The sequence below is a fragment of the Dasypus novemcinctus genome, chromosome 13, assembly GCF_030445035.2.
Source record: "Dasypus novemcinctus isolate mDasNov1 chromosome 13, mDasNov1.1.hap2, whole genome shotgun sequence".
NCBI classification, from domain to species: domain Eukaryota; kingdom Metazoa; phylum Chordata; class Mammalia; order Cingulata; family Dasypodidae; genus Dasypus; species Dasypus novemcinctus.
In genome coordinates, this window is record NC_080685.1 from 32,313,294 (window position 1) to 32,340,448 (window position 27,155).

Below are 27,155 nucleotides of genomic sequence, written 5' to 3' on the forward strand. Positions count from 1 at the left end.
CGGGGAGTAGATGCTGCTCTGGAAGGTCTCTCCCGAGGAGGTGGACACTGTCCGCGCACTGGCCGAAGAAGTGAGAAGCAGCAGGGCCATTCAGGGTCTGGGGAAAAGAGGGGCCCAAAACTGCGGGAACCGCGGGCGAAAAGCGCAATTCCCTCGCCGGCTCCCCGCGGCGGAGGCCACCCCCTCGGCGCGCCCCGCGGGTGCTCGGCCCCACCTGCGGCCCTTCCTCCCGCCGGCCCCCGCCTGCGCCCCGCTCCGCTCCGGCCCCCGCGGCTGGGCTTTTCTTTTCTTTTATTCGTATTTGTTTAGTTCTCTTCCTTTGGGGCTTTTCTTTCTCCAGGAGGTTAGGGAGGCCTGGCGCCGCGTTGGGTCGCGGAGGGGCGGGGCTGAGCGCGGCTGGGGGAAGGTGAAAAAAGAGAAGGAAAGGAAAAAGAGAGGAGAGCAGAGGGAGAGGGGAGGAGAAAGAAGAGGCGGTGATTAGGGCCGCGGCGGGGTCCGCGCAGGTGTCTCCGGCTCAGAAGCCTGCCTCCCCAGCCCAGATTCTGCAGAGAATTCCAGGATCCGTCACTCCATCAGGATCGTGCCTTTGGACAGGGAAGGACCTGGGGATGGACCTTTCTCCCTCTCCATCCCCCCTGCTCTGATGGGGGACACCCGGGTTGCTGGTATTCCCTTAATCAACTGACTTCCCTTCTGCTTTGAAGAGGGTCAAACAAGGGGAGCAAGCAGTTCTGCTTCTTAGGATTGTAACACCCCAATTGCGACCATCTTCTCATCAGTCACCCGGGGACACACGGGGAAGTCCCAGGGCAAGCCTTTCCCGAGCCAGGGCTTTGTTCTGTGTGGCTGGAATTCCACCTTGCACAGCCGCCTTCTGGAAAGCCGTGCTTGCCACTTTGAGACCTTTTGTGATCATTGCAATGGAAGCATTTTTCACCTTTAAAAACGGAATTGCTCATCTTCTTTGTCTGGAAACCTGGAAGCCAGGCCATCCGCCTGGACAAACGGATGCAGGCACAGGTGCAGCGGTCTCCACTACTCCACTACTTTGTCCCCCACACTGATCAGGTTACAGAAACGCCTCAGCATCTCATGCGGACAGATGTAGCTTGGAAGATGCTCATCAGGTCTTAGCGTCTTATTTGTATCTTCTCCCCACTGCTACCCTTGCTAATTATGTGAAACACGGGCAAATTATTTGATCACTTGGAGTTTCAATGACCTCAGCTGGGAAAATAGGGGGAGAACACCTCTCTGGAAGGGTGGTTGTGGGATTTCATCAGTAAAACAGCTGCTGAGCTGTAGAGGGTCTGGGACGCAGGAGGAGCTCAGTTATTCTCCTTTCCTACAAGCTTCCTAGGCCCATGATGGGAACATTTGACGACTGTCTCCTCATCTGTGGTTGAAGGTGAGGATCAGACCTCAGGTCCTTCTCCCTGGGGTCTGTCCCTCTCCCCAGCCCTGCTGGACCATTAACAGGATATATGAGAAATGGGCTGTCCTGGTGGCGTCGCCCCTCCCTGGCCCTTTCCCTGAATTTCCCATATGTCAAAGCCAGTCCTGGGAAGCAGATGTGGCTTCAACTGATAGAGTGTCTGCCTACCATATGGGAGGTCCAGGGTTCAAACCCAGGGGCCTCCTGACCCGTGTGGTGAGCTGGCCCACGTGCAGTGCTGATGTGCACAAGGAGCGCCCCTGCCATGAAAGGGTGTCCTCTGCGTAGGGGAGCCCCATGTGCAAAGCAGTGCGCCCTGCAAGGAGAGCTGCCCCATGTGAGAAAAGTACAGCCTGCCCACGAGTGGCGCTGCACACATGGAGAGCTGACACATTAAGATGATGCAAACAGGGAAGCGGACTTGGTCCAGTGGTTTAGGGTGTCCCGTCTACCACATGGGAGGTCCGCGGTTCAAAACCCCGGGCCTCCTTGACCCGTGTGGAGCTGGCTTATGCGGCAGTGCTGATGCGCGCAAGGAGTGCCGCGCCCACGCAGGGGAGCCCCCACGCACAAGGAGTGCAACCCGTAAGGAGAGCCGCCCCAGCGGGAAAGAAAGTGCAGCCTGCCCAGGAATGGTGCCCGCCCACACTTCCCGTTGCTGCTGACGACAACAGAAGCGGACAAAGAAACAAGACGCAGCAAATAGACACAGAGAACAGACAACCGGGGAAGAGGGGGGGGAATTAAATAAATAAATAAATCTAAAAAAAAAAAAGATGATGCAAACAAAAAAAAGACACAGATTTCCGGTGCTGCTGACAAGAAGGCAAGTGGACACAGATAACACATAGTGAATGGACACAGAGAGCAGACACGGGGGTGGGGAGGGGGGGTGCGGAATAAAAATACATCTTAAAAAAAAGCTAGTCCTCTCCCCTCAAGTAGCTCCTGCCCTAAGGGTAGATAGGACCACAGAGAAGACTCAGCGGTTGCCAGAGCCCACGTGCATCCCTTGAGAACCTCAGAGGCGAGAGAACTCTCTTCGGACTGGGGTGATGAGGGGAGGAGGCTCAGAGAAGAGACTCTGGGGCTGAGCCTTTAAAAGCTAACAGGACTCCAGTAAAAAAGTAGTGGGTGGAAAAGGACAATCCCAGGCATGGGGAATGGCCTGTGCAAAGGTTTGGAGGCAGGGTGATCTCCACAAGGCCTATGAAGAGCACCCTGGGTCAGATCAGTTTTCCGGCCCCCACTTCCCTCCTTCTCGGCTCTCTTGCTGTGGGCATTTTGGGAATGTGTGTGCTGCCAGAAGTTTCCTTCAGCTGAATTTGCTGTTAGAGTGAATTCCAGTACTGCAAAGGCAAGGGAGCTGGCTGGGAGGGCAGGTGGAGGGAATCTTGCAGCAAGCTGGAACCCCTGCACCCAGGTGGCTTTGTGTCCAGATGGTGCTGGGGTTAGAGCTGGGAGTGCCTGGATGGGGCAGAGAGAGATGAACAAGAGAATAGGGACCCTGGCAGGCTGGAGAGATGGAGGGCAGTTGAGAGAGCTGACTTAAAGGGTGAGCAGGTAGGTGATCCTCGAGATGAAATGGGAGACAAGTGAGCAAAAGTGTGGAGGCTTGGGAAGCTGCAGTGGCCTCTGGGAGATGGCATGGGTGTGAAGGGGGCATTGAGCTGGAGAGATGAAGCCCCAGAGGTCAGCCTCCCAGGGAGCTTTGTCTTTAGCTTGTTGGCAACTGGAGAGCCATTGAGAGCTATTCAGCAGGGAAGTGAAGAGATTCGAGTTTCATTTCCTTTGTTTCACAGCACTTGGCTCTTCCATAGCTGTACAAGGGCCTGCGATGCACTGCAATTATTAGCCACAGGCCTTTTCTCCCAGGAGACACTGGGGCCCTCAAGGGCAGGGACTGACTTTCGTTCATTTTTGTGATTTCTCCATCCCACTGCAGGACCCTGGTATAAGCAGGGCTTAGCATTACTAAGAGTTAAAGGCTGCCTGATTGCTGGGCCGTGTGATTGTGCAAGAAACCAGCCCCTGCCCGTCAAGACTTGGGTCCCACCCTGTCACCATGGCCCCTCTCAGCCCAGTGTGGGGGTACATTGGGGGCAGTGTGAGGTGGTGGACAAAGCATGAATGAAACACCTTTGAATCCCAATTTACTAGTCGTGAGATTTGGTCAGTCATTTCACCTCCTTAAGGGCCCATTTCCTTACTTATAAAATGTCGGCAATAATATGAAGGCCACCAGGTTGTTTTTTGTCTAAAGTGTATGTCAAGTCTAGACATGTAGTAGGTGCTCAGTTTATTTTAGTAATAATAACTAATTACTATGGCTGTTGGTCATTTACCTCCAACCCTTCCCTTCTGTGCTCTGCTCTGTCCTGGGTCTGAGACTCTGTACACCACATTTCCCAGGCTCCTTTGCAGCTGCCTCTCTATCAGCCTCTTCCAATACGGCAGGGGTTCTTAACCTTTTTTTGTTCCATGGACCCCTTTACCAGTCAGATGAAAACCACAGACCCTTCTCAGAATGTAGCGGCAGATAGTTTTAAAAATTCAACTAGCATCGGGTCTAACAACTATCAGAATTTCAAAGTATGGATGAGCATAAGTGATTTTTCGAGATAGGCAACAATTGTATTGTGATATGAAATGAATACTACTGTAATTTATTGCAGACATTCATAAGTGAAGAAAATACTAGATTTCAGTTAGAGATCAGAGAAAATAAAGGTAGTAAGTTGATTTTTTTTTCAATTCAAGCTCATGGACCTCCCATGGACCCCTGAATAAGAAACCCTGCAATAGAGAGGGTACTAGAAAGAGACAGGAGGATCTAGGGACTTGCCCGCTTCTGTCTGCCTCCTTTCAATGTTCCAGCACTAGCCAGGCAGCACCCCTTCCTCAGTGGTCTGGATCCCAGCTCTATGGGGCCCTTTTCCTGAGTTTTCAGATTCTGACAACCCAACTTCATCCCCCTGTTCTCCCAGCCCCGGGGGTGCTATTATCTCTATATTACTGTTTCCTTTTTGCTCTTCAGCCCTCCTGTACCAGTAAGCCAATCCCTTCTATTCAGTCCTCTCCATGGAAATACCTACTGTGGCTTCAGTTTTCCTAAAGGGATCCTGACACCAAGGCCATGGCTGTCTGTACATGGCAGCAGATGTTATGTGCCCTGTGTCTGGTGCAGAGATCAGAATTGGCATGGTGGCGAGGGGGTGGGGGACAGGTGTGGAGGCCAGACCCAGAAGAGCCAGCCCCAGACCAGAGAGGCATGATGATGGGCAGCACGGAGGAAGCGGTGGGATGGGGGGTGGTCTAGATCCATTAGAATGTGGGTTCGCATTAGGTGGAGTTTATCATGATGCTGGAAAGGCAGGTTGCAGCCAGTGGATGGCTTAAGTGCCAGGGCCCAGGGCAGGTGTCATTTAGAGATAAAGACAGGGACTGAAGGACAAGAGAGGACAGTGCAGCCGTACTCTCAGCTCTTGGGATGGGGTGGGACTGGGGGTGGGGGGAGCACAGACGACTGCACCTTTTATGACTGGCTGCATGACCTTAGGCAAGTCATTTTGCCTCTCGAGTCATTGATGCCATTCTCTTTAAAGTGGATTTTTAAAAATATGTCATACTTGGGAAATAGAAAGCTCTTTGCCAGCATAAGGAAGCATTGCTATTAGATACTATTAACGGGGTGGGGTGGGAGCTGCAGGAGGAGAGGAGAGTATTCCAGGCTGGGAAAAAGAAGAGGGTGGGAGCCCAGTGGGGCAGAAGTTCCTGGGGAGGCCTCAAGGGAAGGCTCACGGAGAGGAGCGGAATGGAAAAGGGAGACGGCTGTGGGCCGTGCCGTGGGAAGCTGGACCCCGGGGCTGCTGGAGCCACCATCGCTGTGGGCTGGTCCCCCAGGGTTGGAAGGGAGATGTGCCCTCACTTTCTGTGGCCCCAAAGACACAGCCTGCAGAGGACTATGGGTCTTCTTTGGGGTGGGTTGGGCCCAGAGTTGCAGGGAATCTCTGAAAAGGGCTCTTCCACTCCCCCTCCCACCGCTTTGTGTCTCCCCCGCTGGAAAATGTCATGGGGCTACAAAATCACACGTTGTCAATCCCAAATTTACAACAAATGACATTAGCCCAGCCCAGAATATGGGGTAGGGGGGATGTCCTTGGAGAACGCGTGTGGGACAGACCCCGCAGTGCTCAGCCAGATAGAGCAAGCGCACAACCAGGGGGTCTCCCAGCCTACGCCTTGGACCTCGTCCACCTGGGCGAGCAGCTGCATTCTCTTAGAAGCCAATTGCTTTTCACTATATGAATAATGTATATTCTCTAAAAAAATAAAATAAAATAAAACCCAGAAAATACAGATAAGCAAAAAGAAGCTATAAATCATCCATCATCCCATTATCCAGGCGGGTATATATACACTTACAGATATTTTTCAGTTTGCATGTAAATGCGAAAATGGCATTGTTTGTATTATTTGAAACCTGCTCTTTTCCACCCCGTACATCATGGCCATCTTTCCATGTCACTAAATGTACCTCTGCAGCATCTTTTCTAATGAAATCACAATCTGATAACGACGACAATAATTTGTATAGTGCTCTGCAGCTTACAAAGCACTTGGCATCCATTATCTCATTTCGGCCCTTGGCCTCCCTCCGTGGAGGAAACCAGGAAATTCTGCTTTCCAAAGAGGCCACCTCTGCCTCCTTCGCCCCTTGCCTGCCACCCCCCTGGAAGTCTTTCTGCAGTCGGCCTGCGTCCTTCCCGCAGCAGCCGTCAGTTTCCACTTAGACTGCCATTTGGAGGGATGGCTGCAGGCTGCACCCCCTCCTCCAGCTCCACTCCTGTCTGACCCAGCTGTCCAGTGTCCGTCCTTTTTTGTCTTTGCCTTCCAGAGAGGAAGAGCCTCTTGCCTTATTTTCTTGAGCACCCTTCTTCACAGTCTCAAAATTTCCTCCCTGCTGCCTCTCTTCTCTGCAGCACTCATCCCACCCCTCTCCGTCCCTGCGCCTCTGTCCACCTCCCTCCTCCTGTCCATTCTGGGCAATGACCACAGCCGGACACAGCCGGGAGGGTGGGAGCCTGAGCGGGCCCTCTCAGGATGTGCCACCTTCAGCTCCAGACATGACCAAGTGGAAGGTCTCGTTGATGCTCACCAGCGGGGAGTGTGGGGGGCCCGAGCCACACAGATGGGCAGAAGTCCTGGGGTGTCCCCAGAGGCTGCCACTGCTTGTGTGGGAAGAGGGTTCTGAACTCCCGTCTACCTCTCCCAATCCCCGTCTCTGTTGGTTTCCCTCTCCCCACTACCTCCCTTTTCCTCTGGTCTCTGACACCAGGCACATTTCTCCCCGGAATTCCTGCCCCTCTTTTTGTCCTTGGATTTCAGAGTCGCCCCCTTCATCCTGAGAGAGCCTTCCCTCCGCCATCTCCACTGCTCCCCGGAGGGCCCCGGTGCCTTCTCCCTCCTCCTCTGTGGTGGATGTGGAGGCCGGTGGGGGGAGGCTGGACACCTGCCCTAAGCTCCTGCCTGCTAGGTCAGAGAAAGCAAACTGTCGATGACCTGTCTCCTTAGAGGCTGAAGCAGGGGTGAATCTAAACTGGGGCTGAAACATCTGCCCAGGCAGCCGAAATCCTGGGGAGGGGCCTCGGTCTCCCGACTTTGGAGAAGGGCAGACGCTCCTGAGCTAGGGCTAGAGCCAGAGGTTCAGGCCACGCCTTCAGGCCTCCTGTCCGTGGCAGAGGCCCTGGAACGCTGAACTATGTGGCTTTGGACATTGCGCCCCCCGAGGAGCCTGATTTCAGTCAGCCATCAGGTGTCGGCGAAGCCTTGACACTGCTGAACCTGGGGGCTCTCCACGCACCCCCACTCCCACCTCCACCCCCAGCCCCACCGGCTGGATCCCCCACTTGGCACGCGTGCAGTGCTGCTTCCTGCGCTCTCTTCAGGGATGCGGAGCGCCACCCTCGTGACCACGCACTAGTGGCTGCTTTGGTGCGTGGCAGGCAGCCAGGAGAGCCAGGTGTCCAGGCCCTCTGACTCCCTGGGCAAAGAAAGCAGGTGGGCATGGAGTGCCAACACCCCGCTGCCAGCTGCCCACGGATGGGAGCAGACCTAGCGCCCCTCCCGTCCCTGGGGGCAGGTAGTGCTGGCCGAGGGGCTGTGCGTGGGTGCCTGTGGCTGGAGGGAGGCACGCCTTTGCTGGGGTTGGTGGCCCCTTCTCCAACATTGGCCTTGGTCCCCAGCTGAAGGTTGGAGAAGAAGGCAAACAGCTCATGGACCAGGGAGGCCCCTCGCAGCACTGTCAGGACTAGGCCACGGGACGCCCTGGTGCTCTGCCAGCCCGGCTCCCTGGGACTTGGAGGGACACAGTGACACGGGGCTGACCCCAGCCCATGGGCTCGGTGCTTGCCTCCTCCACCCCCCAGATGGGGCGGGATGGTGAGCCCTTATTTCCTCAGACCCTGCTTTTCCTCCCACAGGGTGACAGCCAGCAGCTAAACTTGGCTTCAGCCTCTGTGCTGTGGGGTCCTGGCTCAGTGGCACAGGCGCCCCTGACCTTGGACCATCTGTACCCGCTTTGCCGGAGGTAATATTGAATTCTGTCTGAATGTGGGAAGGGAGAGGTGGGGATCAGGAAGGATGCTCCTGGATTCTCTTCTTCAGCCATTTCACTTACTTTTCTGCCTCTGTGGTGGGTGCCCTTCCTCCCCCCCCCCCCCCCCAGGTTAACCTACTGCCTATCTCCAGTTGTATCTGAGAGAAGAATACTTTCTTCCCTCCACAAAAGCTTCCTATATAGTTGGGAAGTCCCTTCCAAAGTCTAACCTCCATCCCACTTGCTACCTTGTTAATTCTCTTTCTTTGCTAGGACCATGGGTAGCAGTCTTTTAGGCATCCCTACACCCTTGTCCAAAAAAGTTTCTTCTGGGCCAGTCATCACCCGCTCAACTTTAGAGATGAAGTCAGACAGTGTATTTCTCTCTCCTATGACTCCCAAGCCCTCCCTCAAGGCCCTGCGAGTGGAGATGACCAGCACTTCCCGAACATGGCAGTGTCGGGCAACAGTGCCGGTTAGGAGGCACCGGAGGTGAGCAAAGGGGTTGACCCCGTTGCTGTCCCCAGGGACTCGTGCAAGCTCAGGTGTGCCCGCGAGCTCTGCGTGAGGGTGCCGGCCTCAGGACCTCAGGCCGGGGCTGCTGCGCCGCCGCTCCCTCCTTCCACTCCGTTGGAGCTAAGCCAAGGCCCTCCGAGGCGGGGCCCAGGAGGGAAGAGGGAAACAACCGCCCCAGCTTTCTCTTGACACTGCCACCCCACCGGTGGCCATTAGGGGTCACTGTTGCTTCAGTCTCTTGTGCAGAGGGGCAGGGGCCTGGGCCGGGCTGCAGTCCACAGCCGGGTGGGTCCTCGCTGCGCCCCGCTGCCCGCAGGTGCTGTGTGTGAGCTGCAGGCGAGCGGTGGGCGGGCTGGCGGCGCGGCGGCTGGAGTGGGGTGAGGGGTGCTCACAGGGCAGATCTCCCCAGACGGAGTGCGCGTGGCGTGTGCTGGCCCAGGATGTTCGGCGTCCCCAGCTGTGACCAGCAGGTCCCTGCGTTTCCCCCTCCTTCGTCAAGATTTTAAGTCGTTCTTCTGCAGCTCTTGCCCCTCCAAAATACCCTACTGGCACTGCCATGAGTTGATTCTCCTGTCCCCCCTCCACGAGCTTCTTGGCTCGTGGCATGGAAGCCACGATTCTGATGAACCTAGAACCATCACAAGAAGCTGGACACAGGCTCCGCTCTGGTGTGCGAGCCCTGCCTCGGGTGGGTGGCTGAGGCATCTGGCACGACTGTGACATTGGTGATGTCATCAGCCCTCCCCCCCCCCATGTGTACTGCCCCACTTACAGTCTTTCCTGTGCTATCCTGGGGGCAATGCCCTCCCTAGTGGGACGAAAGGAAAATGAGGCATGGGGCAGGCAATTGGTGGGGCTGGGAGGCTGGCTGCAGAGGATCCCTGCCGGGCTCAAACCCCTTCTGGCCGCCCGAACGGGAGATAATAGCTTGACTGTCCTGTTCCACTACCATGGCAACCCGCAGGTCCTCGTGGAGGTGGTATATTGACCCCGTCTCACCGCTTTAGGGGTCACCACCTCAGGTCCCAAGGGAGGGAAAGAGGAAGTTCATTCCGTGTTAAACACCATCTAGATGGAGAGATAATGGGCTGCCCGGGGACCAGGGTACGAAACAGACCTCGCCGTTTATTGTGCCTTCTCCAGTCTTCCCGTGAGAGGCTGAGAGGCCGGAAGGTGGGGGGCCAGGGAGGAAGACAGGGCTCTTAAGGCCTTAATAATCCAAGGGTGGGAGGGAGATGGGGGGGAGGAGGCTGGGAAAAGGGCGAACTGCCACCAAGGGATGCCCCTGGAGAACAGGAAGGAGCACCAAGCTGGGGTCCCTGGGTGGGGCAAGGTGAGAGGAAGAGCCCGCTGAGAAGCGGCCCCCAGGTTCTCCCCACCCCGCCCTGTGTGTGGGGGCAGAAGTGGGAGCGGTGAGAAGGGCAGCCACAGTCCCTGGGACCAGTGTGATTCTGACGTCTCGTCTGGCTTCAGATGTTGTGATGGCCCCCGATGTCCAGAGGAGACCTGAAGCGGAGGACAGGTCCTCTCTTCCTAGTAGGGTCTGTCACTCTGAGGGGCCAGGAAGTCTTGTCCATGGTCTAATCCCCGTTCCTCCAGCTGCCATTCTGCTTACTTTCTTAGGGAGAACGCCAACTCCTGAGAACCTTTCCTGCAGTGAGCAGCTACGACCGCCCCCCCCCCAGCCTTTCCTGTTCCTGTTTCCCTGCCCCACCCTGGCCCCCTGCTACCCCCTTCCCTGTCTGAGTGGGGGGTGAGGGGTGGGAAAACATCTGGCCATCTCAGGGCTGCAAAGACTAGGTCCCTTTCCTCTCTGCCCACGGGAGGCCAGTCAGTCGGGGAGAGGGGTGTCCTTTCAGTACCCAGGGACCCCCCGTTTTGGGGGCTGCAGTCTGACGAAGCCCCCCCTGGGGCTGAGGGGGAGTCGGGCTCTGCATCGCTGGGCAGCAGGGAAACCGCGGCCCGCCGCGGCACGTGGGACTGTGATAGAAGGACAGGAGGCGGAAGGAGGGCTGCATCTCCTCCTGTATGCTGGCCAGGATCTGGGTGAAGGTGGGGCGCAGGCGCGGGTTCTGCTGCCAGCAGCGGCTCATCAGCTCTTGCCTGGTGTGTGCAGGGGGGAGCGCAGCGTCAGAGGGGTCCCTGAGCTCCTTCACACCCTGACCTCCCACTCTGGGAGGTTCAGTCAATGTGAGTGGGGATCATGGAGGATTATGTCTCGTAGGGTCAGAGGGGAGTGGACGGGGGTGATAGTAAGGATTTAGATTTGGGGGGTCACATAGCTGGGGATCAGTGGATGTAAAAGCATCAGAGATGGTGGACCAGAATCAAAGGGAGCAGGGAAAGCAGAGATGAGGAAGGGGTAGGCGGGGGGACTCACAGCTGAGGGGGACAGCCGTCCAGCTCCTCCAGGACTCCGCCGTCCATGACAAACTTGAGCACCTGCTCGTTGGACAGGCCCTGGTAGGGTTGCTCAGCTAGGGTCACGATCTCCCACAGCACCACACCAAAGGACCTGAGGGGCAGGCAGGGGGCATGAGCCCTGCACCCTTCACCCCTGCTCAGTGCACCCCGAGGGAGGGGAGTGTCCCAGGCCCTGCCCCTGCCCCAGCCAGGCCCCACCAGACATCCGAGTGGCTGGTGAAGATTCCGTCTTTGAGGGACTCGGGCGCCATCCAGCGCACAGGCAGCAGCCCCTTCCCACCCTTGCGGTAGTAATCTGTCTCATACACGTCCCGGGTCATCCCGAAGTCTGGAAAGGGAGGGTGGAGGGGGTGTGGGGGAGAGAAGCCACACACACCAGCTTCTGCTCCAGGAGCACCCCCACAAACCCTCTCCACCTCCTTAGCTCCAAGAAACCTGGAGTATGAGGGCTCTAAGGACCTCAGAGGGCCTCCCACCCAAACCCCTCAGCCCTTGGATGAGGAGCGTGAGATCTGGGGTGGGGGTGATTTGCTGGCCGTCAGGGACAGAGGTGTGGGCTAGGGCCCAGGGCCTCCTGAGCTTGGGGAGTGTCCCTCTACTCCTCAGGCTGCCTCACCCTCCAGCACCCTCTGTACCCCCAATCTTGACGGTGAAGTCCTGGGACACCATGCAGTTGCGGGCCGCCAAGTCTCGGTGTACAAACTTGTTGGCAGCCAGGTAGGCCATGCCGTCTGCAATCTCACCAGCCATCTGGATCATGTCTGCCAGCGCTGGCCGTGGGAGTCCGGGGTTGTTCTGGCACCAAGAGAGGGGGCTAGTTGGACTCCTGCTCAAGGAGTGCCCATCCCCACCACTGTGCCCAAGTCTTCTCTATTCCCCAGCTCTGGGAGAGGACCAATTCCTCTCGGACCAGAGTCCTCCTGGTCCCCACCTCTGCCTCGGGTCGCAGAGATCGAAGGTGGCTCTTGAGGTCCCCATGGGTCATTAACTCCATGATGACCAGAGTTGGCTGGCCCTGGGACACCACTCCCAGGAGACGCACCTGGGATGGGCAAAGAACCTGGTTGCAGGTCCACTCCAGCTTCCCTTGATCTACCTGGCCAAGACCTTGACCCACTGTGACCACATCCTGACCCAGACACCAACCCTAACTCTAACACCAACCATGACTCTAACCCTAATCCTGACCTAACAATGACCCTAACCCTAACCCATGACCTTGATCGTATCTGACTAGCATCCCAACCATGAACTTGGCCCAGCTCAGACCCTGCTCCCAATTGTGACCTGAATAATGATCTGGACACCCAATATTGACCCCAACCATGACTAATCTCTGCCCCAGCCCTGACTCTAACATGGCCCTACCATTACCCTGTTTTGACACTAATCCTAACCATGACCTTTATGCCAGTTAGGACCCTAACCACAGTCTCAACCCTGACTTTCATGGTACTCTGACCTCACCTATGAACTTGCCCTTTACTCTAGTTGTGACCCTCTGACCTTCCCTTACCACATGGTGACACTTGAATGCCTTCATGACAGAGGCCTCTTTGAGGAACTCAACGCATTCCCGTGGGGTGGCCAGCTCATTCACTGTCTTCAGGGCCACGGGCGTGGACTCCTCTCCAGCCTCAAGTCCCTCGTACCAAGCCCCTCGTATACCATCCCGAAGGAGCCCTGGCCCAGTTCCCGGATTATGGAGATCTGCTCCCGAGGCACCTCCCCACTCATCAGGGATGTACACTGAGAGGGCGTGGAGTCACAAGACAAGGATGCTGCTTCCTGCCACTCCTCCACCCACTTCTCTCCTCTTCAGAAAGGCTCTGGACCCAAGGTTGCCTTCTCCAAGAAGGTCAACTTCAAGTCTGTCTCTCCTCCTCTCCTGTCTCCCTCTCCACCCCACCTGCCCTCTAAACCCCAGACCTACTATCAGAGGCGCTGAAGTACTCTGGATTCACAGAGGTGTACAAGGTGCTGTTTCTGCAATGGGAGGTAAGGGAGTCAGGCTGGAAAGGGCCCTCAAGAAGGAGGGGAGGAAAGCCAGAGGACATTGAGGGGGGAGGGAAGCTACGCCCACACTCCCTGCCCTAGTCAGCTTTGCTCCTGGGGAGCCCTAAATACTTTCCAAGCTGGTCTTAGTTTCTGGGATCTGACAGGTGGAACTAGGAGAAACACAGAAGGAGAGGAGCTCCCACCACCTCCGCTAGTCCCCTGGCATCTGGCTAATCGGGGGTCTGCCCCATTTTGTTCTCACATTCAGTCCCAGGGGAATGTGATGTCAAGTGTCCTGGGACATATCCCAAGGTCTCCTGCTTCTCCCTCTGCTGTGGCAGGATCACTTTCATTATTTTTTAGTTTGCGCTGAGAGTTCAATGCAGTGACCAACCGTCCCAGGGTACCCAAAACTGAGGGTGTTTCCAGCATGTGGGACTTTCAGTGCTAAAACTGGGAAGGCCCCCAGGCAAATGGGGACGGTTTGGACACCATAGCTGAGAGGCATGTCTCCTCCATGCTGTCCCCAGGAGAAGGGTTACGGCATCTAAGGAAGTCCTCTCTGCTGTCTCTTCTACCACCTGCCAGCTGAACTGACCTTAGGATGAGGGCTCAGGGAAAGAAGAGGGGTGGGAACTGGAGGGCCGGCCGTGTCATCACCTCTTCTTGCCGTAGAAGAAACCGAGGGCAGCAAGAATGATGAGCAGCATGAGTCCCATGGGGGTGACGGTGAGGAGGATGTGCAGCCCCCCCAGAGTCTTCCTCCTCTGGAGATCAAAGCACAGGGTCAGAGGACAGCAGAAGGCAGGGCCAGACACAAGAGGGTAAGGGGTGTGTCTCCGTCCACACTGGGAGATGAGGGTAGGGGAAGGATAGGATGGAGGGGCTCGAGGGGGACTGGGGGGCCCAAGTGGGACCATTTGGGGTCCAGGCCTGTGACAAAGGCCGTGTGTACCTGGGCCAGGGATGTAGAAAGCGACGCTGTCAGTCCAAGAGCCATTGCCAGCCAGTGAGGTTGCCCGAACCCTGGCAGAGTAGTTTCCAGGTGGCAGCAAGGCCAGGTGGACGCCCCCAAATTTGGCGTATCGTAGCCGGGACAACACATAGCACTGTGGCCCTCCTGAGGGCAACACAGAAAGCTGGACTGGGAGGGGCTGGAGGTGCAAGGTGGAGTTGGGGAAACAAGGTGCCCTGGGGACGCCTACCTCTCCCAAGCGGCGGTACTTGATTTCATACTTGAGGATGAGGGCCATTGGGGTCCGGGGGCTCAAGCCAGCGCAGGAGGACACTACTCTTGCTGGCCTCCTCCCAAGTCACCTTTCCCTGGGATCCCGTCGGCCTCTCCTGCGGTGGGGACACGAAGAAGGCAGGCTGCAAGTATTTCCTCTCATCCCAGGGCAGGGGAGAGCTGGGAGTCTGGGGGGAAGCTCTGGGATCGTGAGGACTGGGAAGGGCGAACAGAGGGGCTCTGAGGTCAGCGGCAGGTCAATCCAAATCAGAGAGCTCGGGCTGGACGGGGCCTTCGAGGCCGGGGGTGAGGGTCGAAGGTCGGGGTCACCTACTGTGGGGGCATAGTGCGCGCGAAGGACGAAGGTGGCGGGCGCTGCAGCCCACGGTGTGCGCCGCGTGGTTGCAGGCGTGGATGTCGATCCGATATTCCGTGAAGTGGCGCAGGCCGCTCAGCACCGCTCGCTCCCGGGGCCACCTTGTCCTCCTGAATCTCGAAATCCGAGCTATTCCCCGCCTAGCCTGGGAGCCCCCCGCGGCGCGGCGGTGCCGCTCGGAGTCCCTGGGGAGGACGCGCCGTCAGCGCCGTGGTCCTGCCCGCGGGAAGCCTCGGCCCTCAGCCCGCGGCCCCCGCCCCTGCTTACCTGTGGGGGGCTCTTGTTGATGGATGTCACCCTTCCAAGGGGATCTGGGGAGGCCAGGGGGGCCCCGTCAGGCCCGCCCCGAACACGCCCCCTGTGACCTCTGCAGCACCGCACAGCCTCCTAAGGCCGCCGACCCCAAGCCCCACCCCACCCACATCTAGGCTCCGCCCACACGAGCGCCACCCTCGTCCCCCGTCCTACAAAACCACGCCTGCAAGACCCGCCCCGCACTTGGGGATGGTGATGGCGTTGTGTAGGGAAGTTTTCGAACTTCTTCTGGAAACGAGGCCCTCCTGCGCCTCCAGCGGGGGCAGGGCCTGCCCAGGAGGTGGGTGCTGGCAAGGGCAGCAGCCGGGCTCCACCTCGGCCTCGGGTTTCCCCGTCTTCGCGGTCGAAGCGGGGGTCGCTGTTGCTGGTGGGCAGCCGCAGGCCTGGGCGCGGCCCGCGGGGAGGGAGGGAGACGCGGTCAGGCGGCGCCCGCGCCCCCGACGCCCCCACCCCCGCGGGCCCGCGCCTCCGCCCCTGCGCACCGCGGTGGCAGTAGTCGTTGAGGTAGAGGTCGCCGTCCTCTGCCAGCCGCTGCCACAGCACCAGGTAGTAGGTGCTGTTCCCGTTGCGCTGGGGTGGGCGGTTTTCCAGCGCACCAGCAGGTGGGAGGAGGAGTTGGAGGTGGAGATGACATCTTGGGGCACTGTGGGTGCTGGAGGTGAGAGGGGGGATACAGGTCAGGGGCGGTGAGGCCCAGTCCCAGATAATGGTAATGGGGCCACTCGCTTTGGGGGTTCCAACAACTCCGTTCGCCTCCAGACGAATAGATGACCATCAACTCCCCCTCCCCCATTTTCCTAGAATTCACCTTTCTCTTCTTCACTGCTCCCCCAAAGGCCCTTGAGCCCCCTCAACTCTTCTCCCTGCACTCTCTCATGCTCAGCCTCCCAGGACCTAGGCTAATAATGCCCCCTCTTCTTTTTAGTCCTCAAACCATCTGGCCTCCTAGCTTCCGTGGGCCAGGAGTTCAGTGCCCCTGCTTCTCCATTTCTGGTGCCTGTGTTGCCCCCATTCTCACTGAGATCCAGGGCTTCTAGCTCCTGCCCTCCCCGGAGGCTGCAGTGTACCTGCAGGCAGCGTTCGGAGGTAGACAATGGGGCTCTGGGCTCCTTGATGGGGGCTGTTCCTCAGCAGTGGTCAGCGTGATGGCTCGCACAAACACGGCGTACTGTGTCCAGGGCTTGAGAGGGGCAAGGCTCACCCCTGGCTCCTGGGTGCGGCTTAGGGGGCAGCTCCACAATCCAGCAGGTTCCAGCTCTGGGCCCCACAGGCATCTGGCCCCACATATTCTGTAGCATTCTGGAATGGGCTGAACACCCCACCCCGGGAGCTGAGGGGCAGCTCAGCCTTACCAGGTTTCTAGTATTCCTCTCCCCTGTGAATCACCCACAGGACTGTCATTGTCCTGCTTCTCACAGTATGCATGAGGACAGAGCCATGACTCCAGCCATCTGTTAGACCCAGTGGGTCCTGCGATATTGATGTCACCAGCCAGATCTGTGATGACATATCTCCTTAGCCTTTAGCAAGGAATATTGAGTTTTAGCCTCCATGTATATTAAAAAAAACATTGCAATTGTACCAATAAAACTAGAAGGTAGATGTGAAAGAGTCCCCTCTCCTAGGAACAGCAAAGGATAAGGTTATCCTAACCCTCCACAAATGGATTGTCTGGAACCAGAACCAAAAGACCACTCTTTTCCCAAGGGCAGATCATCTTAACCCAGACCTACAAAAAGGGCTTTGGAGGTCTATGGCACAGGGAAATTAATTGGGGCCAGAAGCAACCAGAGCCGGCTGCCTGGAGACCAGAGCAGGTGCAGGCTTGGGGGCGGGGGGCACCACAGGCTTGAGGAATAGAAGGGGGGCTGCTCCTTGAGGGAGATGAAAGAGTAACTCACGTGGGAGATAGGAAGGAACATCCTGGGGAAACAATGCGGCATCACGCTGATGTTCAGGAGTTTTCCCTTTGGAGCAGGGGCAGAGGGGTGGAATCCATGCTGGGCCAGGGACAGAACTCAAGGGGAGGTCAAAGGGGAGGGAGGGAAGGGACTTGAGGCCCAGCTAGAAGTGCCAACTCTTGTTGGGACCTAGAAGCAGGGTAGTCTTGGAACAGTTTGAAAGGGTGTGTGTGTGCAGTGGGTGGGTGTCATGGGGGCAGGTGCTCTTCGGGGTCTGACATAGCAGGTCTGGGTCTGCTCAGTGATGTTTCCTGAAGGACCCCGGAGGCTCTCTGCCCTTTGAACCCACAGGCAGCAGTGTGTGGTTGTGCACGTTGTGAACTGTACAACCTGGAGGGGCTGTTCATATTGTAGACCATGTCAGCACACCTTAAAGTGTGTTCTGTGGATCAGCAGCTTCATCATCACCTAAGAGCTTGTTAGAAATGCAGATTCATGGGCTCCACTCAGGACTATCAGAATCTCTGGGATGGGGCCTGGGAATCTATGTTTAACAAACTCTCCAGCTCCCCATGCTAGAGATCTTCACCTACCATTGAGGCCTAGGAGAGTCTTGACCATTTGAGCAGACTTCCCATCCCTTCCTTCCTGCTTTCCTCCCCTCCAGGCCAGGTCCTGTGCTAGTGGTCAACTAAGACCTCTCCGTTTTAATTCACAGGAAATGTGTCCAAGCCAAGTGGCTGCCATACTTTATCTATCATAGAGGAAGAGTAGCCCGCACCCACTACTCCCCAACCCCCCAGGAGCCATCCAAAATCCACCTTTCCTCTAAGGGTTTCTATTTTTGATTCTAGCCTTGCTTTTGGAGAAGTCCTTCCTGTGGTCTAACCACTATCCCTCCTGCTAGGGTCAGTCCACTCCCTCTTTAAAGAAAGAGCAGCTGGTCCTTGGCAGTCCCTGCCTCAGGCTTTAATGAAATGCTGGCAGAGTTGCTCATGAAACTGGCCAAATTAGTGGGCACTCCCCAAACCGCTGCCGGGGCAGGTCAGTATAGAACATTAGCATAGTGAATTGACGCTTAATTATCCAATGCTTCCCAGCCGGGCAGCTCTCCTGGGCTCTCAGAAGCCCCATTCCACTTGGTGGTGGGAGACCGAGGCACAGAGGGATGTAGAAGGTGTGGGGAGAGAGCCAGACTTGGGGCCTAACAACAGGGTGAGACTCGGGGACCCTGGCTTTCTACTCCACAGCCCCTCTGGACTCTGTCCTCACGCGGCTGCTGTCGCAAGGCCTGGTTCCGTTCTGTCCCCACGCCCGCCACTCACGACTCCTTGTAGTACACGATGAAGCTGAGCAGGTCGCGGGCCTCCAGCGGCTCGTAGCGCTCCCAGCGCAGCAGGATGCGGTCGGCCTCCGTGACGTTGGACACGAAGCGCAAGGTGCGGGTCTGGCCTGGGCAGGGCGAAGGGTGAACACGCTTCCAACCGCTCCTGCCACCCGCAGGAGCCGCCTACCCCCTAAACCCACGCCCCCCGCGCGCCGCAGCCCACCCCCAGCGCGGTTTCCGAAGAGAACATCTCAAGCCCTCCAAGCGCCCCCTCCCAGCCGGGCGCGCCTCCGGCGTGTTTCAGCGCGGGACTGTCTGCGCGTGTGCGCACGCCGGGCTGCTCGCGTGCACGCCTCGGGGTGTGTCTCCGGGCCTGCACTTGCGCTCGCTAGGTCTGGGGTCGGGGGTTTCGGGCCTCACAGGCGGCTCGGTCTCCATTGGTGCGGGGGTTGATCTCGGCTTTGTTTTGCCGCCCCCGCATGCCGGTCACCTCCTCCAACCGATAGATGTGCTCCAGGCAGAGGCGCGGGTTGAAGGCGAAGTAGATCTTGCCCACGGGGATGGTGAGCCCGGCGGCCACCCAGGGCCCCAGCTGCTGTAGGTTCTGGTTGTCCAGCACGTACAGGGTGTAGTTCCTGGGGGTAACCGGGGAACTCTGCTTTGTGCGAGGTGGGGGTAGGGGGTGGGGAAGGGGTAGTTTATGGGCTCCTCCTGGAGGGGCTGGGCTAAAAGCACAGGGGAGGAGCGCCCACCCACACCCAGCACCCCTGGGATACTCATACACATCCCTTCTGTGCCCCTGCTGGGGACCGTGATCTCCCGCATGTCACTGACCCTCCCTGAGTGCATTTTTCTTATCTGTGAAATGCTGCCAGCAGCTTCCCTGCCTTCCTGCCTCTTTCCCTCCCTCATCTCACATTAACTGAGTATCTGCTATGTGTCAGGCTCTGCTGGCTTTGGGGACACATTGAGGCGAATTGGGACTCGGCCTGGGACTCTGTCTCTCCAGCTGGGCTGTGGATACCCCGGGTGGGGGGTGGAGGGGGTACATGGCAATGCTCCAAGAGGCATGAGAAGCTGCAGAAAAACATCTTCTCCAAGTGTCCACTTGCCTGGATGGCAATTGAAAACAATCTCCTTATTTTAAAAATTTTGGCTACGTGATGGAATAGGCCTTGACTGCGAGGTGGTAGGACTGGGTTTCAAAGCCAGGCTGACTTGCTCTGCAGCTAAGAGGATCGGATGATAACAGTAAGTATAGCCAACACTAGTAAGTTATTTGTAACGATGATTTCTATTGGATATACTGCGTTCTAGGCTCTGTTTTAAGGGCCTTACACATAACGATGTAAACAATATTCCCAACAGCCCTAAGAGGTAAGTAGTGTTATATTAGCTCCATTTTACAGACGAGGAAACTGAAGACTGGAGAAGTTAAGTAACTTGCCCAGAGCCGCACAGCTGGTAAGCAGGGGCGCTGGTTCCAGAGCCCAGGCTCTGCACCACTGCTCCGGGAGTGTTTCGGGGAGGGCTGGCAGAGGAGCCTGCTCAGAGGCCTGACCCCTTACCCATCCACCATGGCATCCCCCCGGATTAGTTTGAGGTTCTTGAGGAAGCCCAGCGACACAAGGGCGAAGGAGTGCTTGATTTTGAGGAAGCCGGTGATGGTCTCTACCAGTCCTAGACTGCGCTGCAGCTCGGGCTCCAGGTTGTCTGGGGATGGGGAAGGCAAGGAAGGCGATGGGTCCACAGGGTGGGGCTCTAATGGGGGCCCAGGGAAGGTGGATCCTCAGGGATGGGACCCAGGAGGAGGGGAAACGGTGCTTTAGCTGGGTCAGTGTCAGGGGCAGGCCCTGAGGAAGGTACTGACAGCCCTGGCGAAGGTTGAGGATGAGGCTTCCCTCCACGTGGGTGCAGCCCACCAGCTCCTGTGCTGCCTGGATGGAGTCTATGGTCTTGGTGCCCACCTTGCACTCTTTGGGGCACAGCCCCTCGCACTTGTGGCAGAATATGCTAGCAGAGGCAAGCAGAGGATGTGGCGTGAGCCCCGGACCAGAGTGGGCCTCCTTGGGCCTCCTCCCTCCTCCGAGGCTGTCCCCCCATCTGCCCTGTCCTCACCTGCTGCCATTGCGGGTAAAGCCTGGAGGGCACTGGGCCAGGCAACTGCCCTGGTGGATGCCGAAGGTGGAGGCACGACCGGGCACAGAACGGAGGCTGGCACAGTGCTCGGCCGTGACGCAGCGCCAGGACTCGTGCTGGTAGGTGCCTGGAGGGCAGGCCTGGTGGCAGGTGCCCTGAAAGTAGAGGTGGCGGCAGGCCACGCAGGCCCGGGGGTCTTCTGGCCGGCTGCAGCCCCCCAGGCACTCGCTGTGGCAGCACTCTCCTCCTGCCATGCAGGCCAGCCCCTGGGGGCAGGGGCACACTGCGGGCAGAGTGCTGTGTCAGACCTCACCACTGCCTCAGTCCTGGCACCCTCTTTCCAATGCCAGCCCCACCTCCCTCCCGGGATGATTCTCCCAATTTGCACACAAATTCCTCCAACTCAGATGACACTGATTGCTGACTCTATGTCCCTCAGTCAGGGGCTCTTGAGGACAAGGACTGGGCCCCCTTTCTGTGGCTCCCCACCTCCCACTGTGCCTTGCCAGGGCTCTCGAAACTCAGGACAGAGCAGTGACCTGGTCCATCAGGGCTGCTGCTCTCCAGCCTGCTGTCCTGTCGAGGCCTGGAGCTCAGGTCATCGCCGGGCACAGTGCCAGGGTGAGCCAGCTGGCCTCCCCCAAGCAGCCAGGCCAGGGCGACGTGAGCCTGGGAGGTGTGGAGGGAGGCCCACCCCTGGCCGTCTCGCCCACACCCCTGCCCATGCTGCCTCCCTCTTCCGCTCCCAGCCCTGGTCAGGAGACAGCCCCAAGCAGCAGTGGCCTGGGGACCCAGTGGCCTGGGAACTCTGCATCGGGGCAGATGGACGTCTGCTGGAGCGATGTGTGGGGTGGGGGTCAGCCAGGGCGTGTTGACACTACACAGCCAGGACTCGCCGCAGCCAGTGTTTACAGCCAACAAGGAGGTATGAGGAGAGGGGCAGCAGATACAGCAGGGATCCGGTTACGCTGGCGCCCTGAGGCTGAGGCATTGGGGGTGGGGAGAGCTGACTTCCAGGAACTATCTGGAAAGATTCTCAGACTGGGGAACTCCAGCTCTGCCTCAAGCCACGGCAAGGGCTTCCTTTCCTTCCGTATAATGTCCACTTCCTCCTTCTCCTGCCGTCCCACCCTACCCTATTCCACTTTCCCCCTTTCTCCACCTCCTCCCTTCTTATTCTTCGAACATCTTCCTTCCTGAAAGAGATCCCACTTCACCTACTTGCCCTCACCTGTCCTGTCCATCATCACTCATTTCTCCTTTCTTCTCCCAACTTGCTCTCAATGTCCTGTCACAGTGTTGCCAGCTGTAAGCCACATCACTTGGGCTGTGGCACTTTTAATATGAACATAGAACTGCTGCTGTGGCCAGGGCATTGCTGTAATGCTTTACAGATTAGCTCACTCCTCATAACCATCTTTTGATCATTTTACAGATGAGGAAACTGAGGCACAGGTATACTAAATGAACAGCCAAGGTCACACAGCCAATAAGTGGAGAACTGGGAGTTGAACCAGCTTTGTACCTAATCACTGCCCCATACTGCCTCGTTTCTGCCCTTGTATCCATTCATGCCTCCCCTTTTCCCCTGGTGCCCATCTTGTACCTGTCCTTTACCTACTCTGTGATTACCAGATGCTATCTTGCACCTACACCTTGACTGTCTTATGCCGCATCAGTTATTTAACTTTTCTGAGTCTCACTTTCCTCATCTGCAAAATGGGGGTAATCATAGTATTTGCCTCATAGGATGAAAATAAACAGTGGTAGCAAAGTACCAACCCATGTGCTCCCCATGTCCCAGGGCCATGTTGCGTGCGGCACCCACCTGTCTGGCAGTGACTGGAGGTCCAGCACCTGTAGTCGGTGTGCCCGCTGAAGGTGGTCCTGGCACAGGGCTCGCCGGCCGCCCCCAGCACACCAGGGCACACGTCGGCACACTCCTCGCCCAGCTTGTTGCCCACGATGTGGTTGGCGCCAGGCACAGGCTGCAGCAGGCCCCAGTCGATGGTGGAGAGGTGGCAGAGCTCCTGGTTCTTCTCCACGCGCACGGCTCCCCGCAGCACGGCCCCCAGAGCCGGCAGCCCCACGTCCCGCAGGTGTGGCATCTCGTAGATGACCAGCGCGTAGCCCAGGAAGAGGCGGGTGCCGCGGATGACCGCCAGGTTGGGGAAGAGGTCGCGCAGGCTCTCCAGCCCGTAGACACGGAAGAGCAGCAGGTAGTCGGTGACCTGGGTGAGGCGCGGGAAGCTGAGGCCGCGGAAGTCCTCGCCCGTGGCCGTGAACATGAGCAGGATCTGCAGGTGGCCCTCCACCACGCTGCAGTTCTCCAGCCGCCGCAGCTCTGCCACCTCCGAGCGGATGTCCAGGCTGGGGCACACTGTGGGCACATGTGGCACGCGGCCATCAGTACTGCCCGGAGAGAGCACCGCCCCCCCCCCGCCCTGGCAGCTCGGAGGACAGGAACCATCTCGGCAGTGCGTGCTGAGTGCAGGGCCCGCTCTGCTCTGGACATGGGGTGACCTCTCCCTGGGCCTCACCTGAGCTGAAAGGAGCTCAGCCAGATGAACCAACCTCAGCAAATGTGAGCTCCTGACCTTCTTCCTGATCGCACTTCCGCTTCTCAGGGAATAGCACCTTCATTCTTGCAGCCACTCAGGCCCCTTGCCTCCTTTCTTTCCCTAGCCCCCACATCCTGTGAGCTCTAGCTGTGGACTATATCCAGAACCCGGTCACTTGTTACTACCTTCACTGCTTCCACTGCCATCTTCCCCTGGATTCAATGTCACAACCTCCCAAATGGTCTCCCCATGGCTGCCCTTGTCTTCTCTGTGGTCTAGTCTGTTCTCCACTCTGTAGCCAGACTGGTCTCAAAACACAAGTCAGGTCACGTCCCTTCTCTGCTCAAAACCCCAATGGCTCCCATCTCACGCATCGTACAAGGCAAGGTCCTCATCATGGTCTGTAAGACCCTGCACGACTTGGGCCCCGGAACCTCTTCATATCCTTTCTCTCTTTTTCAGCCTCGCTGACTTCTTGGCTGTTCCAAGTTCCTGGCCTCTGGGTGTTTGTACCTTCTGTTCCCTCTACCTGGAACACTATTGCCCCTACATGGTTCCCTCCCTCTGCTCCTTCGAGCCTGCTCACATGTCACCTTTTTATCCTATTTAAAAGTGGGATCCTCCCTACTCCCTCCCTCTCCTACTTTATTTTGCTCTGTAACTCTTAACACTTCAAATACATAATTATTTATCTTGTTTGTTGCAAGATCCTTAAGGAAAGGGATCTTTGTATAACTCACTACTGATCCTTCATGCTTGGTATAATGCCTGGCATAACATTGGTGTTCGATAAACACCAAAGAATTGGCGAATGCAAGAATTGGTCTGAGCTTCTACGCTGCACTTCTCCAGCCCTGAGGTGGCTACTGCAACTTGGTCACTCTTGAAGGGACATTCTCTGGCTCCCCATTGGCCGGAGGTTCAAGCTTAAATTCCTCAGCCTGACATTCTGGAGTGCTGATAAACTGGTCCCCACCAATCCCTCCAGCCTCAGAAGGGTTCCTTAGTCTCTAAGGGTCTCAACTTCAGGGCAGATGCCCCTTCCCGACACCCCGACCCCGAGGAAAACACTTCTCCCTCAGGCTTGGCAGCGCTTAGCCCAGCACCTACGCCTGAGCACCTGGGATATTTCCTGACATTGTTGTCGACATCTCTGCCACCCCCTCCAAGGAGGGACCCCCTGAGGGAGGCGACCTAAGTCGGCTCTGCAGCGCCCCCAGGGTACCCAGCTGAGGGCTGGAGCCACTGGGCAGCCAGGAACGGTGAGTCGAATCAATGGACACCTGGGTCCCAGGCCCAGCCCCCCCTTGGGGGCTGGAGGTGTCTGATGTCTTCAGACCCAGGGCCCCAGCTCCATTTCCCACCGTCTCCCCAAGGCGCCCTGCGTTAATCCCCTGAGGGGACTGGATGCCTGGTCCCTGCATGTCCCCGCTTCCAAGGCCATGTTCCAAGGCTCCCCACTGCCGAAGATGCAAGGCTGGGTTCTTTAGCCCAGCATTCAGGTCCTGCTGACCTCTCCAGCCTCCACTCCCTCCCTCCCCACCTGCCCTCTAGTGACATCACACAACATTGTTGGTGTGGGGGGGCGGCGGCAAGTCTGGGTCCCTGGGATTTACTTCGCACCTTCTCCCTCTTGTCATTAATGGTTCTGAGCTTGGCTGTGCTCAGCACCTGCGTGTGTGTCTCTGTGTGTCTGTTGCGTGCAGGCACACACACACACAAGAGGGGGAGAGAAGGAGCAAACACTTCTCTGCCTCCCCTGTGAGGGCCAATCCCAATCAAGCTCTGCGAGACAGATGAGGGGTTCTCTCAGGCGCCCACATGCTACTTCCCATCATGCCCCTGCCTCTCCAGGGCTCCCCTGATGGGAGTCATTTGGAAAAACAAATCCACGACCTTCCCAGATTAACCCCTGCCTTCCCTCAGGACATGACTCTGCACAGAGCTGCACTGGGAACTGGACATCTGCGTCCCCTGACCAAACATCCCCCCGCCCCGGACGTGCTCCTGTCCTGACAACCGTGCTCCCGACTGGCATCTGCCATGTCTTGTCTTGACACAGCAGTGGAGTGAGGAGGGGGCCGGTGGGAGGCTGGGCCTCGAAGGCAGATCCGCTGTGACCAGCACCCTTCAGGATGCCCACCCCACCCCATTCGCATCTGTAGGGAGGAGAGACCACCCTGGCCCCGGGAAGCCCCAAGTCTGAGGGGACTAATGGGCCCCCCAGGCAGAGACTGGGCCCATCCCAGAAACCCTGGATTTCTGGATTCTCTTGCTTTGGAGGAGAATGGTACAGTTGGGGAAGGGGAAACCTCTTAATCTTCCCCTTTCAGTCTTCTACCCTGGGCTCTTTTTCCTCAACGCTCCCCCCTCAAGTCCCCAGAGCCCCACGAGGGCCATTTAGTCAACATGGGCCACCACCTCCTCTCTGAACCCTACGGAAGTGTTGAGCCTGAGGGGAAGGCCCGGGGCACTGACAAAAAAGCAGTCCTTCCACCCCCCCTCCCAGCCAGGACCTGGGCGTGGGGTGAGGGACATGGGACAGGGCCCCAGAGGCAGTAGCTCAGGACCACTAGCTTTCCCTTCATTTCTCTGAACCTCGGTCTCCTTGTCTGCACAAAGGGTTCTGTTACTTCATAGTGCCAGGTTTTCAGCTACCCATCCCATTCCTGACCTTTTCCCATCCAGTGGCCACAGACATGAGCTCTAAGAATCTCCCAACCTCATTTTGGCTCTTATTCAGACTTTCCTGGGATCCCAGTCCCAGGCTGGAATGGAGGACATCCATTCATCTCATTGTCAAGGTCCTTCTCTCCTCTGATGGGGCCAAGAGAAGAACACCTCCTTTATGTGAGAAACTTAACAGCTCTCCCTACTGGGAAGTCCTTCTGAGGGCTAACCCCAGCGTCACAGCGCAGTGCAGAGTAAGTAGTTGTGTTCTGTGTGGAAGGTCAGGTGTTTGGCCTTCTGGCTGGCAGGGAGGGAGATGGGGGTCAAGGAGACAGTGCTGGGGACTCACCCTCTAGTGTGTCCAGGCGAAATCCCAAGGAGAGGAGGATGACAAGCAGGCATGCTCTGCGGGAACACAGGCTGGGCCCTGCCATTGCCCCGGCCCTGCCTTGTGCCGGGTCCTGGCTCTCTTCCAGATGCCGCAGGGGAAGAGAAGGGCCCGCAGGGGCCCACGGGACCCAGAGACCCAGGCTACAGAGAGGAGGGGGAGGGCAGGGGCAGAGATTTGGATCCCACCAGAGACAGCAGGAGGTAGAAAAGGAAACGAGAGTCCCGGAGTCACCGAGAGAGCGACAGGGAGCTGCAGGCAGAAGTTCAGCAAGAACCCGGGGACAGAGAGAGGGGACCAAGATCAAACCGTGACCGGGAGCGACTCAGAGAGAGAAAATGACAGGGCTCAGAGCAAAAAGCAGGTCCGGAGGCCGGCCAGCCCTGAGGGCGGAGCAGAAGCCCCGGGAGCGAGCGCCGCGGGGGAGCGGCGGGGTCCCGGGGCCCACGGAGCGCGGCGGGAGGGGGTCTCCCGGGATCCCTCCCTGCGCCCTCGGCTAAGGAACTACAGCTGGCGGTGCGCGCGGCGTTACCTCCCGGGGCTGGCCCGCCGGGGCCGCGCCCACATCCCGCTCCGGGACGAAACCCGATTGGTTTACCTGGACCTCTCGGCTCCCTCGGCCCCTCCCGCTGTGGCCAAGTCAAAATATTTAGCCTGACAACTGCAGGGTGCAGGTCTGTTGGGGAAATAAGGCCAAAAGGGGCGGGGGGGGGGGGGGAGGGTAGGCCAAGAGCTGGGCTCCTTACAGTCCCCCCCGGGGGGCGGCCCGGGGGAAACGGCGGCCACGGGCGCTCGCCCTGGGAGGGGTGGTTCTGGGTCCTGTCACCCGGGGTCCCGCCACCTGCGGGGTAACTCCCGGCAGCCGCCAGCCCCGTTAGGAGCCTGTTGAAACCCGGCGGCAGTGGGCAGTGTTTCCCCTGAACGCTCACGCCTTCGCCTCTCAGGAGCCCCTCTCGGTCTCCAGGAGGCCGTCCCGTCCGCTTTCGGGGCTCCTGAGCGCCAGCTCGGCCCCCGCCAAGTCCTGGGTTCAGGCCAAGACTCCCACGGGAGCGCCATCACCCTGTGACATCTGCCTCTGCCCCGTCACCTCCCTGAACCCAGGCTGCTCGGCGGGGCCGTCGGTGCGCTCCTGGCTCGGGGTTGGGGAGACGGTGCGCGCCGAGGCCCGTGGAGAGGAGGGCCGCGCGCCCCTGGGGGACGTCCTGCGCCCGCTCCCCGGGCCCCAGGAGCCTCTCCTCCGGGACCCTCCTTCGCCGCTCTCCACCGGTTGAGACGGGGC

General features: G+C 58.1%; 1 protein-coding gene across 1 annotated transcript; it reads right to left on the minus strand.

Moving 5' to 3' along the window:
• Positions 1-7,414: 7,414 nt before the first annotated feature.
• Positions 7,415-26,399, minus strand: INSRR (insulin receptor related receptor). The gene is given in 36 exon segments (XM_058309295.1): positions 7,415-7,478; positions 7,610-7,745; positions 10,412-10,505; positions 10,508-10,652; positions 10,930-11,064; positions 11,172-11,301; positions 11,609-11,768; positions 11,905-12,015; positions 12,490-12,621; positions 12,624-12,701; positions 12,703-12,722; positions 12,907-12,959; positions 13,632-13,723; positions 13,725-13,738; positions 13,927-14,080; positions 14,162-14,218; positions 14,220-14,294; positions 14,296-14,315; positions 14,534-14,672; positions 14,674-14,724; positions 14,727-14,791; positions 14,873-14,886; positions 15,074-15,213; positions 15,215-15,273; positions 15,373-15,469; positions 15,472-15,542; positions 15,958-16,012; positions 16,014-16,124; positions 16,127-16,199; positions 18,117-18,243; positions 18,539-18,753; positions 19,687-19,831; positions 19,989-20,131; positions 20,237-20,540; positions 22,086-22,637; positions 25,838-26,399. Coding segments are annotated over 36 exon segments (4,116 nt in total). The 5' UTR covers positions 25,923-26,399.
• Positions 26,400-27,155: the final 756 nt, after the last annotated feature.